The sequence below is a fragment of the Rhinichthys klamathensis genome, unplaced genomic scaffold, assembly GCF_029890125.1.
Source record: "Rhinichthys klamathensis goyatoka isolate OS25496 unplaced genomic scaffold, OSU_Roscu_1.1 h1tg000558l_1, whole genome shotgun sequence".
NCBI classification, from domain to species: domain Eukaryota; kingdom Metazoa; phylum Chordata; class Actinopteri; order Cypriniformes; family Leuciscidae; genus Rhinichthys; species Rhinichthys klamathensis.
In genome coordinates, this window is record NW_026607026.1 from 1016184 (window position 1) to 1029883 (window position 13700).

Genomic DNA, 13700 nt, shown 5'->3' on the forward strand with positions numbered 1-13700 from the left:
AATTACATCATGCACAATAATTTGCACTAGTTATAATGACGTTTGAGATATCTTTAACTTTCATTCTGCCTAGGCAAAACTGAATTACAGATATCTTCAATTGTCATTTAAGGTGTGTGACGAGTTGAATGTCGTTTTCAATGATGTCATTGCAGATATCTGTCGTTTCGACTAGTCACAATTATGTTACAGATATCTTGAATGACAATTCCAACTATCCAAAATGTAATTACGACTAGTCAGAAAGAAGTTGTTGATATCTACAATGGGTCACCGTGATTTTGCCAAGTAAGACATGGTCCTGGATCAACATATTTTGTTGATCCTGGATCAACATTCCTGTCCAAAAATGTAGTCCTTACCCAATCCCTACCCCTAAACCTAACCCTACCCATAACTTTTTCCTAAAATCAGAGGGTAATGAAAGGTTAATAGCACTGATGTTTAAGTACTTCACCCTGGTTCTAAGCCTAAACTTGACATAAACTGTAAACTTGTCCCTCAAATCTGATTGGTTGATTGGAAAGTTGATCCAGGATCAACAACGATGTTGATCCAGGAACATGTGGTACTTGGTGAAATCACGTTCACCATCTACAATGTTAATTCCGGATAGTCAAACTTAGCTTTTAAATGTTAAAAGGGCTTGCCATAATGAGGTTCATTCTCGTGTTACGCATCACGTTTGAGCTTCTGCAAGAACCAATGAGGTTCATTCTCGTGTTACGCATCACGTTTGAGCTTCTGCAAGAACCAATGAGGTTCATTCTCGTGTTACGCATCACTTTTGAGCTTCTGCAAGAACCAATGAGGTTCATTCTCGTGTTACGCATCACGTTTGAGCTTCTGCAAGAACCAATGAGGTTCATTCTCGTGTTACGCATCACTTTTGAGCTTCTGCAAGAACCAATGAGGTTCATTCTCGTGTTACGCATCACTTTTGAGCTTCAGCAAGAACCAATGAGGTTCATTCTCGTGTTACGCATCACTTTTGAGCTTCTGCAAGAACCAATGAGGTTCATTCTCGTGTTACGCATCACGTTTGAGCTTCTGCAAGAACCAATGAGGTTCATTCTCGTGTTACGCATCACGTTTGAGCTTCTGCAAGAACCAATGAGGTTCATTCTCGTGTTACGCATCACTTTTGAGCTTCTGCAAGAACCAATGAGGTTCATTCTCGTGTTACGCATCACGTTTGAGCTTCTGCAAGAACCAATGAGGTTCATTCTCGTGTTACGCATCACTTTTGAGCTTCTGCAAGAACCAATGAGGTTCATTCTCGTGTTACGCATCACTTTTGAGCTTCTGCAAGAACCAATGAGGTTCATTCTCGTGTTACGCATCACTTTTGAGCTTCTGCAAGAACCAATGAGGTTCATTCTCGTGTTACGCGGCACGTTTGAGCTTCTGCAAGAACCAATGAGGTTCATTCTCGTGTTACGCGGCACGTTTGAGCTTCTGCAAGAACCAATGAGGTTCATTCTCGTGTTACGCATCACGTTTGAGCTTCTGCAAGAACCAATGAGGTTCATTCTCGTGTTACGCATCACTTTTGAGCTTCAGCAAGAACCAATGAGGTTCATTCTCGTGTTACGCATCACGTTTGAGCTTCTGCAAGAACCAATGAGGTTCATTCTCGTGTTACGCATCACGTTTGAGCTTCTGCAAGAACCAATGAGGTTCATTCTCGTGTTACGCATCACGTTTGAGCTTCTGCAAGAACCAATGAGGTTCATTCTCGTGTTACGCATAACTTTTGAGCTTCTGCAAGAACCACTGAGGTTCATTCTCGTGTTACGCATCACGTTTGAGCTTCTGCAAGAACCAATGAGGTTCATTCTCGTGTTACGCAACACGTTTGAACTTCAGCAAGAACCAATGACGTTCATTCTCGTGTTACGCAGCACGTTTGTGCTTCTGCAAGAACCAATGAGGTTCATTCTCGTGTTACGCATCACGTTTGAGCTTCAGCAAGAACCAATGAGGTTCATTCTCGTGTTACGCATCACGTTTGAGCTTCAGCAAGAACCAATGAGGTTCATTCTCGTGTTACGCATCACGTTTGAGCTTCTGCAAGAACCAATGAGGTTCATTCTCGTGTTACGCATCACTTTTGAGCTTCTGCAAGAACCAATGAGGTTCATTCTCGTGTTATGCATCACGTTTGAGCTTCAGCAAGAACCAATGAGGTTCATTCTCGTGTTACGCAGCACGTTTGAGCTTCAGCAAGAACCAATGAGGTTCATTCTCGTGTTACGCATCACGTTTGAGCTTCTGCAAGAACCAATGAGGTTCATTCTCGTTTTACGCATCACTTTTGAGCTTCTGCAAGAACCAATGAGGTTCATTCTCGTGTTACGCATCACGTTTGAGCTTCAGCAAGAATCAATCAGGTTCATTCTCGGGTTACGCATCACGTTTGAGCTTCTGCAAGAACCAATGAGGTTCATTCTCGTGTTACGCATCACTTTTGAGCTTCTGCAAGAACCAATGAGGTTTATTCTCATGTTACGCATCACGTTTGAGCTTCAGCAAGAACCAATGAGGTTCATTCTCGTGTTACGCATCACGTTTGAGCTTCAGCAAGAACCAATGAGGTTCATTCTCGTGTTACGCATCACGTTTGAGCTTCAGCAAGAACCAATGAGGTTCATTCTCGTGTTACGCATCACGTTTGAGCTTCTGCAAGAACCAATGAGGTTCATTCTCGTGTTACGCATCACTTTTGAGCTTCTGCAAGAACCAATGAGGTTCATTCTCGTGTTACGCATCACGTTTGAGCTTCTGCAAGAACCAATGAGGTTCATTCTCGTGTTACGCAGCACGTTTGAGATTCTGCAAGAACCAATGAGGTTTATTCTCATGTTACGCATCACGTTTAAGCTTCTGCAAGAACCAATGAGGTTCATTCTCGTGTTACGCAACACGTTTGAGCTTCTGCAAGAACCAATGAGGTTCATTCTCGTGTTACGCATCACTTTTGAGCTTCTGCAAGAATCAATCAGGTTCATTCTCGTGTTACGCATCACGTTTGAGCTTCTGCAAGAACCAATGAGGTTCATTCTCGTGTTACGCATCACTTTTGAGCTTCTGCAAGAACCAATGAGGTTTATTCTCATGTTACGCATCACGTTTAAGCTTCTGCAAGAACCAATGAGGTTCATTCTCGTGTTACGCAACACGTTTGAGCTTCTGCAAGAACCAATGAGGTTCATTCTCGTGTTACGCATCACGTTTGAGCTTCTGCAAGAACCAATGAGGTTCATTCTCGTGTTACGCAGCACGTTTGAGATTCTGCAAGAACCAATGAGGTTCATTCTCGTGTTAGGCATCACGTTTGAGCTTCAGCAAGAACCAATGAGGTTCATTCTCGTGTTACGCAGCACGTTTGAGATTCTGCAAGAACCAATGAGGTTCATTCTCGTGTTAGGCATCACGTTTGAGCTTCAGCAAGAACCAATGAGGTTCATTCTCGTGTTACGCATCACGTTTGAGCTTCAGCAAGAACCAATGAGGTTCATTCTCGTGTTACGCAGCACGTTTGAGCTTCAGCAAGAACCAATGAGGTTCATTCTCGTTTGAGCTTCAGCAAGAACCAATCAGGTTCATTCTCGTTTTACGCATCACGTTTGAGCTTCTGCAAGAACCAATGAGGTTCATTCTCGTGTTACGCATCACTTTTGATTTTCTGCAAGAACCAATGAGGTTCATTCTCGTGTTACGCATCACGTTTAAGCTTCTGCAAGAACCAATGAGGTTCATTCTCGTGTTACGCATCACGCTTAAGCTTCTGCAAGAACCAATGAGGTTCATTCTCGTGTTACGCATCACGTTTGAGCTTCTGCAAGAACCAATGAGGTTCATTCTCGTGTTACGCATCATGTTTGAGCTTCAGCAAGAACCAATGAGGTTCATTCTCGTTTGAGCTTCAGCAAGAACCAATGAGGTTCATTCCTGTGTTACGCATCACGTTTGAACTTCAGCAAGAACCAATGACGTTCATTCTCGTGTTACGCATCACGTTTGAGCTTCAGCAAGAACCAATGAGGTTCATTCTCGTTTGAGCTTCAGCAAGAACCAATCAGGTTCATTCTCGTGTTACGCATCACGTTTGAGCTTCTGCAAGAACCAATGAGGTTCATTCTCGTGTTACGCATCACTTTTGAGCTTCTGCAAGAACCAATGAGGTTCATTCTCGTGTTACGCATCACGTTTGAGCTTCAGCAAGAACCAATGAGGTTCATTCTTGTGTTACGCAGCACGTTTGAGCTTCAGCAAGAACCAATGAGGTTCATTCTCGTGTTACGCATCACGTTTGAGCTTCAGCAAGAACCAATGAGGTTCATTCTCGTGTTACGCATCACGTTTGAGCTTCTGCAAGAACCAATGAGGTTCATTCTCGTGTTACGCATCACGTTTGAGCTTCAGCAAGAACCAATGAGGTTCATTCTTGTGTTACGCAGCACGTTTGAGCTTCAGCAAGAACCAATGAGGTTCATTCTCGTGTTACGCATCACGTTTGAGCTTCAGCAAGAACCAATGAGGTTCATTCTCGTGTTACGCATCACGTTTGAGCTTCAGCAAGAACCAATGAGGTTCATTCTCGTGTTACACATCACGTTAATGCAGGCCTACCTGAAACCCACTGGTTTACATTGAAGTTAAAATGACACTTACTATTTATTTAGGTAATGCTACAATAAAACACTGCTGTGCACTTTCAGATGTTGTAGGGAGGTGTCTGCTTGAATCTTTCCTAAAGCTGTAAACAACTTATTTATCACGCAGGTTCAGTTTATGCACACGTGATCATGTGTAATAGTGACACTCTTGTCTTTTTTTGTGGCTTTTTCTGATAACACTTTTTTATTTTCAGAGTGCGAATGTCGCGAGGGCGTTGGCAACTGTGAAGGGTGTTGCTTCTTACCTCAGGATGTGGTAGTTTCAGAAGTCCCCCCTCCTTTATCTTGCCCCAACATTTACTGGATTAGTATAATACGAACAGAAATTAAGAAAATAAACTGCCTGATTCTACTCCGATGATTTAAAATTGTTTTGCAGGAGAGCAAAGAAATTATGCATAGACAAAAAAAAAAGGACTAAATCAGTTCATTTTCACTCTGGATCAGCCATAAGTAAATGCAGAAAAATTTAGTTCCTACTTTATGAACAGTTTACAGGTATAAAACATTATGAAGAATGTAATGGATCATTGCACATCCAAAATATTTATGATTGGCAAGCATTCCCTTGTCAGTATTGGAAAATTTAGGAAAAAACAGCTACATTTGTTGATTGAAAATGTAATGCATATTAAACAGACATGTACTGTAGATAATTTATGTTTGTAAGTGTGTGTGTGTGTGTGTGTGTGTGTGTTTCCACCCAGCTGGATGAGGTGAACTGAAAACAGTAAGGGAGGAGGCCACTTTTACTAGGTCATCATGCTTCCTGTTTGCTGACTGGCTTCTGAGAAATGTAAGTTAAAGCAACTTGAAAACTGTCGTAAGGATATTCGTGTAGCATCAGTGTATTTAAAGGGTCTTGCAAAATGTTTTCATTACTGCAACACGTGCTGACTAGAAACTGCCACAATGGCTTCGTAGTACTAAATCATTGTTGTCCATTTGTTGCAGTTAAAATATTTTATTGCAAATATAATATTGTAAATTGCTTAATAAATGGAAACCATTATGTTTATATATATATTTTTTAACAATATATATGTATTTAATATTGCTTGTTTTTTATAATTATTTTTCAAGTACGCATTTTTTATTTAATTTATTTCTTTATTATATTTCACTATGTGTTTTTGCAGGCTGTGCAAATAGTGTTCACACAGATGACAAATCTTCAACGTACAAAATGTACAATATTCTTTACCAAATCGTATTGCATAAAGTGCAACTTGATTTTTCTCATGGTAAACCATGATTTGCCCATGTTCTGGGAAGATGTCACAATTGTGCATTTTAGAAACAATGTAGAAACTGATAATTTTTTAGCTTTCTCCATTGGGTGTGTCAAAAATCTGCAAGAAAGCTTCCTTCCTTGTTAGTGCAGGATATATAATCGTTCAGAGACCCAGCGCTCGAGCTTTCTGCATCAGAGCATGGCTCAATACCAATTACACCAGCATCACTAATAAGAGGTGAGTTAAGATGCACTAGCAAAATGTCTTAAAATTTAAGAAAAATTGTTTGACTTTAAAAAAAAAACATATGCATATTAATTTATTCATGTCTTTTATTAGCTATTTAGTAGTAATTTGAATAGAAATGTTTTGCATTTTTATTATTGAGATTAAAACCTGTTATTGTATAGGCTTTTAACAGTAACCCTATAATTATTCCATTTAAATTAAGCATTATATTAAGCAAATCTTTATTTGTTTATTGTTTTATTGCACGTGTTGGCTCTTTAAACATGCCACGCTGAAATACCCTCTTAACCACAAGTGCAGTAGTGAAACTAGAGATATTTAAATGTACTGTACACATGGCCAGATGAAATTAGGTCAAGCTCAAGATGCGTTTACTTCTAAAATAACATTTTTAGAACTATAAAAAAAAAAACATTAAAATAATTATTTTAATTGTTCTTCACTATTCTCATCATTATTCTGTATTTTGTGGGCGGTGGTGTAATCTGGCGGTTACAAAATCTGGTAACCGAAACAGGCACCGCAAATAGCAATTTCTGAGATGACACCCTTGTGCACTTGAGCAAGACGCTTAGTGCCATGCAATCGGGACTCTCCCTGTAGTGTGAACTCGCAAGCCAGATTAATTTTTATAATCACATGGCATCATGTTAGCAGGGTAAAATGAGCATTTCACAGCCATCACCTTTAGGTTGATGCAGGGCTGGACTGGGACAAAAAATCGGCCCGGGCATTTTGGCCCAGACTGGCCCACTATATAACACAACCGAACTTTGCACGCCCTTGAATATGTATACCACCTCCTATTAAAACCACTAACGCCATAAGTGCATAGGAGTGAGTAAGAGTTAACCGATGAAAATAACTACTAAGTTGAACAATACTCCACAGTGATGAATCCTAAAGAAAGCTATAAGCTGGGATAGCAATACCGTTTTTTCCCACAAAAAATTTTTTGTGCTTTTTAATGTTAAATTCATCAATCTGGTGCACTTTGAGAGTTAAAAATAAAGAGCTCCAACCCATATTCAGTGTGCAAATTGAACAAAGAAAAACTCAAAACTCTTTTAGTTGTGATATAGTGTCTGTCTACATTACACTACTACATAATAATAGTTATAATATTAATCCCATGGCAGTAATAGCCATATGTTGTAAAACAAATGCACTGAAAAATAAAAGCAACTTTCATAATTAGTTTCGTACTAATTTCTATACAGAGATAAGCACATGATCTTTTATTTTGACGGAAACGGCATCGAGCTTTTATTTTGAAGAAAAATATGGTTTACAAACTCATTACTCATTATTGTCTCATTACAATTCTAATAAAATGCGTAATCGTCAAATATGCAGATGTGTAAATAATGCGTAACTGGGTAGTGGGTTCCTACATAGACTAATGGTGTGTTCACACCCAACGCGAATTTAATTATTTGGGCGAGTAGATTACATACAAAGTCAATAGGCTTGTTTGAGATGCGCCTTGCCTCGCCTGAAATGTAATCGAGAGTAGGCGGCTGCAGTGAGAGGAGGAGTGAAAAAAGCGCAGGCAAGCCGGACAGATCTCGCTTCTCGCAGTGGATCTGACACCTGTGAGATCAAAGGCGGATATCGCGGGATTCACACTCGTGCACGGTGTTGCTAATAAACTGGATGTATTTTAAGTTTTGTTGCTTGAATATGAAAATAAATATAATGAACAAGACACCCAAAGTACTCATTTAATTCCATTTTAAATAGGCCTATATGTTTATGAATCATTTTTTTTCTTTACAGATATGTGTTTTTATTTTTAATTTAAAAAAAAAAAATTACATCACATAGATCGCACTGTCAGAGAGTTTGGGGATATCCACACATAATCTATACACATAAAACATGATATCAGAGTTTTAAAATCAAACATTTTAAAAGAGAACAATACATCACGGTTGTTTAAACCAATGAGCATTAAGCTGTGCCGTCAGCAAGTCGTTTCCCATCATGCTTTTGATCAGCGCAGTCGGTGGAGAGCAACTGCGCGCGACTGCAGAATCCGACACGTGCGCCTTGCGGTCGCGAGAGTTTTTTGACACACCTCAGCATGACATCAGAGCAAGGCGGACCGCACTCGGACACATTTCTAACCGGCATGCATCTCGCGCTGATCACCGGTGATCGGTTCTGCGCAGATTTTGCTCATCTCAAACAAGCCTATTGCAAAGACGCGAATAGACGCATCATTCGCGCCGGGCTTGCGAATGACGCGAATTGGGCGACGCGTTTGCCGCGAATGTCTTCCGCGCAAGTTGAAAAATTTGAACTCGAGCGAATGTTCAAGCGTCTAACTAAACGCGATAGACGCGTATTTGACGCTCTATTCGCGTTCGGTGTGTGAACACACCATAAGTGTTGTTGTGACAGTAGCCTAGTTCTGCTTACCACAGTTCTCTGCACTCACTCATCTCTCTCCTTATCCTCCACACTCATCAGACACTTGAAGGGCCTGTGAAGTTTCTTTTTTCACGCTATTTCTCTGCACATTCCTTGCGTTTGTTCTCCATCGCTCTGACTATTTTGACAGATACACACTGACACTGCTCGCTCACTCAGAGCTCAAAGGGGGAGGCGTTTAAAGATGTGATTGGACCACCCCAGTGTCAATCAAGAAAATAACCAATGGGCTGCTGATCTACGCGTTTCATCATGCGCCGGTCTGTGAGAAAAGGCTTGTTCGACTTCATGCAGCTCTGCGCAGACCGATCGGCGGCAGACTTGAAGCAGTGCATGCCGGTTAGAAATGTTGTCCGACTTGATACAGCGCCGACGCCACGTGACTGTGACGTATGCCATCAAAGTACCGCGAGAGCGATTCGAGAGTAGCCGGAGAACTCAGCCAGCGCAGCTTCTGAAGAGCGGCTGCTCTGGGCTGCACGAGCTGTGATGACGACACAGCTGTTCCACGATTGGCCGGATTCACCGCATGACAACGATGACGTGCGTTTCATGTTTATTCTCACACCTTTAGTTCCACTAAAGCTCACAAATCAGTTTTTTAATAACAGTAAACACTCTTTTCATGTAGTCGCGATTTATTGTGTTATGTTTATCAAAATAAAACTGATTAAAAAACGTTGATTCCACTTCATTGATAGTAGGCCTAGCTGTAGCCTTATGTTGAACTTTATTCTTGTTCAAACAAACGCTGTATGAAGCAGTAGGCTACATAAAGTATTGAATGAAAATGTCTCTGAAACATCTGTGTATTTGGCAAATATTGCATTTATTTCACTTCAGCTGTGCTAAAGTAGGCTATACAAACACCACGTGAGCGGTCACTACGGGAACCAGAAAGTGTCCGACTTCACGTCTCCGTTTGCAGCTCCTCCCCGCCTGCACGCGGCTACTCTCGCCGATCGCTTACATCCAGCCGCAGCCGATGTCGAACACACCTAAAAAGAAAAACCTACGCTGACTTTTTTTTTGTCCAATGCATTACACCGGCACAAAGATCCCAGAGCCGCCAATTAAACAAAACTAAACGCAATGGGCCGCCGATATACGAGTTTTATGGGCCGTAAAAAAAAACAAAAAAAAAACGTATGAGATGTATCGGCCCACAAAGCACGTCGGCCCACCGGGCAAATGCCCGGTATGCCCGATTGCCAGTCCAGCCCTGGGTTGATGGTGATTTTACCAAGTAAGATGAGTTCCTGGATTGACAAAATCATAGCATACATTTATTAAAAATAAAGATAATTTTTTGGCATCTATGTTTCCATAGAGAACCTTTAACATCTATGGAAACTTTCCATTGCATTAAGTGGAAAAATGTTCTTTAGATCATTCAAGTTCTTCACAGTAAGATTTCTTACACTGAAAGGTTCTTTGGGGAACCCAAAATGCCAACGCATTCTCATCCCAAGGCGTCACTAAAATGACAATTTTGACCATGCTTCAATATTCGACGCTTTAGGCACCCTTTAGCGTCAGTTACATGACGCGATCCTAGGGCGTCATCTTACTGACGCTTTACCTTTAGCGTCAGTTAGATGACGCGGGTAGGTTTAGGTCTGGGGTAGGGTTAGGATTAGATAGCGTCATCTAACTGACGTTAAAGGTAAAGCGTCAGTGAGATGACGCCCTAGGATCGCGTCATGTAACTGGCGCTAAAGGGTGCCTAAAGCATCAAATATTGAAGCATGGTCAAAATGATTCCCAAGGCGTATGGCAAAAATTTTTTTTTTTTGAACCTTTATTTTTAAGAGTGTTGAACCTTTCCATTGCACAAGACGTTCTTAGAAACGTAGAAAAAGGTTCTTAAGATTATTAAAATGTTCTTCACACTAAGAAGAAAATTATTATTTTAAAAACGGTGCACTGAAAGGATCTTTGGGGAAGCCAGCGTTTTTATTCAATGGAAAAAAAAACACCTGCGATTTCAAACCGTGTTTTTGAGACTGTCTTTGGTTCACTGCAGTTTTAAGCAGAAAATACTCAGCAATGCTGTCGACTTATGAATTTACACATGGTTTGTTTTAAAGCAGATTAAAAACACCACATAGACATATAAACAACCTTAAAAGCTTGATTTTCACATTTAAACTTCAAACTTCAAAATCAATTCACTTCTAACAAACTGTTTTCCATCAGGTTATTCCGAGAGGGAAAGGATAATCAGGACGTATTCCCAAGGAGCCGGAGTCTGATTGCCTGGAGTCCGATTGCATCGACGACCGAATCGACCCCAGCGAGATTCAACTCCACGCTCCTGCCGTTCACACCATGGATGTCCTGCGATCTTTCAGCTCCGCCTCTTCCTGTCCAGACGTCTACAACTGGACCAGCAACAGCCTGATCCAGGGGCACTACAACTTCACCGGGCGCCTCCAGCACCGCAAGCCCCCGAAGAGCAGCGTCAGCGCCGTCACCGTCCTGTTCCTGATCTTCAGCGTCTTCATCATCCTGGAGAACCTCATGGTGCTGTTAGCGGTGCTGTTCCGCGTACGCCTGCGCCATCGCTGGATATTCATCTGCATCGCCAACATCGCGCTGAGCGACCTATTGACGGGATCCGCCTACGTGGTCAACATCTGCATGTCCGGCGAACGCACTTTCAAGCTAAGCCCAGTTCTGTGGTTGTTCCGTGAAGGACTTCTGTTTGTGGCGTTAGCGGCGTCCATATTTAGCCTGCTCTTGATCGCCGTGGAGCGTTACGCCACTATGATGAAGCCCGTCCACCAGAAAACCGCCACGAAAACGTACCGAATCTACATAATGGTGGTGCTCTGCTGGATAACAGCCTTGATAATCGGCTTCCTTCCGCTGATGGGCTGGAACTGCGTTTGCGACCTGAGAAGTTGCTCCACACTTCTCCCGCTCTACTCCAAGAGCTACATCTTGTTCGCCCTGGTCATCTTCTTCATAATCCTGCTCACAATCGGCGCACTGTATTTTGCGATCTACTGCCATGTCCGCAGTAGCACTGAGACAATATCGGCACGCAGCCGTAAGCGTTCGCTGCGCCTCCTGAAGGCTGTGATCTCAATCGTGGGAGTCTTCATGATGTGTTGGGGACCTTTGTTCATCCTCCTGTTGGTGGACTTCTTCTGCTACTCTCGCAATTGCAGCACGCTCTTCAATCCCGAATGGGTCATCGCCCTAGCCGTGCTCAACTCCGCCATGAATCCGCTCATTTACTCGTTCGGCAGCCTGGAGTTACGCAAAGCCATCGCGACGCTCCTGTGCTGCTGCTGTCTGAAGGCGGGACTGTGCGACCCCAAGACCTTCATGACCCAGGAGACCTCCAGCACCTCGGGGAGTCGACACAGCAGTTTGCGCAACAGCTTCAGCAAGGTGCGAAACCTGAGCACCAGCCCTCCGCCCGAACCGAAGAACGGCAAGAAAACACGCCTCAGCTCCACCACTTCTTGTTTGTCTGCATCAAGCGGTTAGTCCGCGGAGGGCAGGTGTGTTTCTCCTTCGCCACAGGAACTGCAGCTCCTCAAACTCAATTTTCACTTTCTCCCTTTTAAACGTCAGCTGGTGTGATGGTCAAATCATGCAGAAAGGACTTTAAAAGTGAGCAGCTGTGCAACAAAAACAATAAAAAAATAAAATAAAATGCAACTCGAGTAATACGTTTGAGCTGAATGCAAAGCAAAGCAATCAGACCTGTAAGATTCTCAAAAACAAACTGCCTTTCATTGTTGTTTTATGTAAAAGTAATATATTGTAATTTAAGTATATTTTAATATTCTACTTAAAAGTGAAATGTGTATATTTTTGTACGTGCATATGTAAAACTGTTTTAAAGTTTTCAGGGTAACATTTTAAGTGTGGGCATTGCCAAAATTGTGTAAAGGAAATAAAAATGCATTGATTGCTATTTGTCCTGCAATATTTCTTGAGGATTCTCTGTCAATATCCTTCATTGAACACAAGAGGGAGACAAGACAATATACAGACTTCTTCAATGCAACATTATTAAGGATTGCAAAGGACATTGGGTATTTTCATTTCAAACTAAGCTTATTTGTTAATAATAATAACAATAATAATGCATATGTTACAGAATCCTATTCAGATACCCAGTGGTTTAGGTTTAGACGACCAAACTTTAGGACTCTGGATTGATACATTCAGATCCACATTTTGAAATCCACCCAAGCATTCAAGAATAGGCTATATAAAACACATTGAAGTGTGCATGGGAAACCACAGCCCTCCAAAAATAACATGACAGCCCATCTTAAAACCATCTGGACGATCCAGACAGCAATTGGAAGAATGCACAGTGGACGGAAGAAATGAATATGGCCAGAGAATATATTTAAAAGATGTAGCCTACATGTTAACAGGAAAGAAACATTAGCATTTTACCTGTAGTAGTTTATTGAAATACTTGAGGAAAATATACATATACACATTAGCACATGCTTGAAGTGTGTTTGTGATGAATTGATGCAAACAAGAGTTTACTAAAATACACTTATAGGGCCTACACAAAGTCAAGCATTAGCCATGAAGGCCTGTTCATACCATGGATGACAATTGTAACTATATCATTTTAATATTTTCTATTTTTATGTCAAGTATACAGTACACATTTTAGTTTTATGTGTTTTAATCCAGAGCGACCTACGTTGCCTTCCAGGTACACATTTTATGAGTTTTTGATAAGGGATGATTAATCTTGATAAAAGTGTCTGCCAAATAACTATAACAATGATGACACAGAGCAGACGTATCATTAGAAACACTTTCATTAAGTATTTTTTCAGCTGATAAAACAAAAACAAAAAAACAACTGTGTCCCTTTTCACATTTCCGGGTTTCTCAAAAGTGGAAGTCGTCATAGTTGGGTAAACTTCTGTAGCGGCGAATGAGAGCCTAAATATATTTTTCCTGTTCCCATTTGCTCAAATGGCAAAAGAAAAACTCCACAACAGTGTTTTCACAACTTTCAAAAAGGGGACAAAAATAGAGAGAGATTGATAAGAGAAAAATATGTAAATTTGATCGTTGCTTCCACAGCCGCTGTATTAGAAAC

At 41.3% G+C, this 13700-nt stretch overlaps 1 protein-coding gene across 1 annotated transcript; it reads left to right on the forward strand.

The window, feature by feature from the left end:
* Nucleotides 1-6047: 6047 nt before the first annotated feature.
* s1pr4 (sphingosine-1-phosphate receptor 4) lies at nucleotides 6048-12538 on the forward strand. Its single transcript, XM_056239345.1, has 2 exons — nucleotides 6048-6154; nucleotides 10802-12538. Exon 2 carries the CDS (start codon nucleotides 10934-10936, stop codon nucleotides 12101-12103), a length of 1170 nt encoding a protein of 389 aa, XP_056095320.1. The 5' UTR covers nucleotides 6048-6154; nucleotides 10802-10933; the 3' UTR covers nucleotides 12104-12538.
* Nucleotides 12539-13700: the final 1162 nt, after the last annotated feature.

Bases quoted from the DNA above. Each gene is read 5' to 3' on its own strand.
- s1pr4 (XM_056239345.1), top strand. From the start codon at position 10,934: ATGGATGTCCTGCGATCTTTCAGCTCCGCCTCTTCCTGTCCAGACGTC.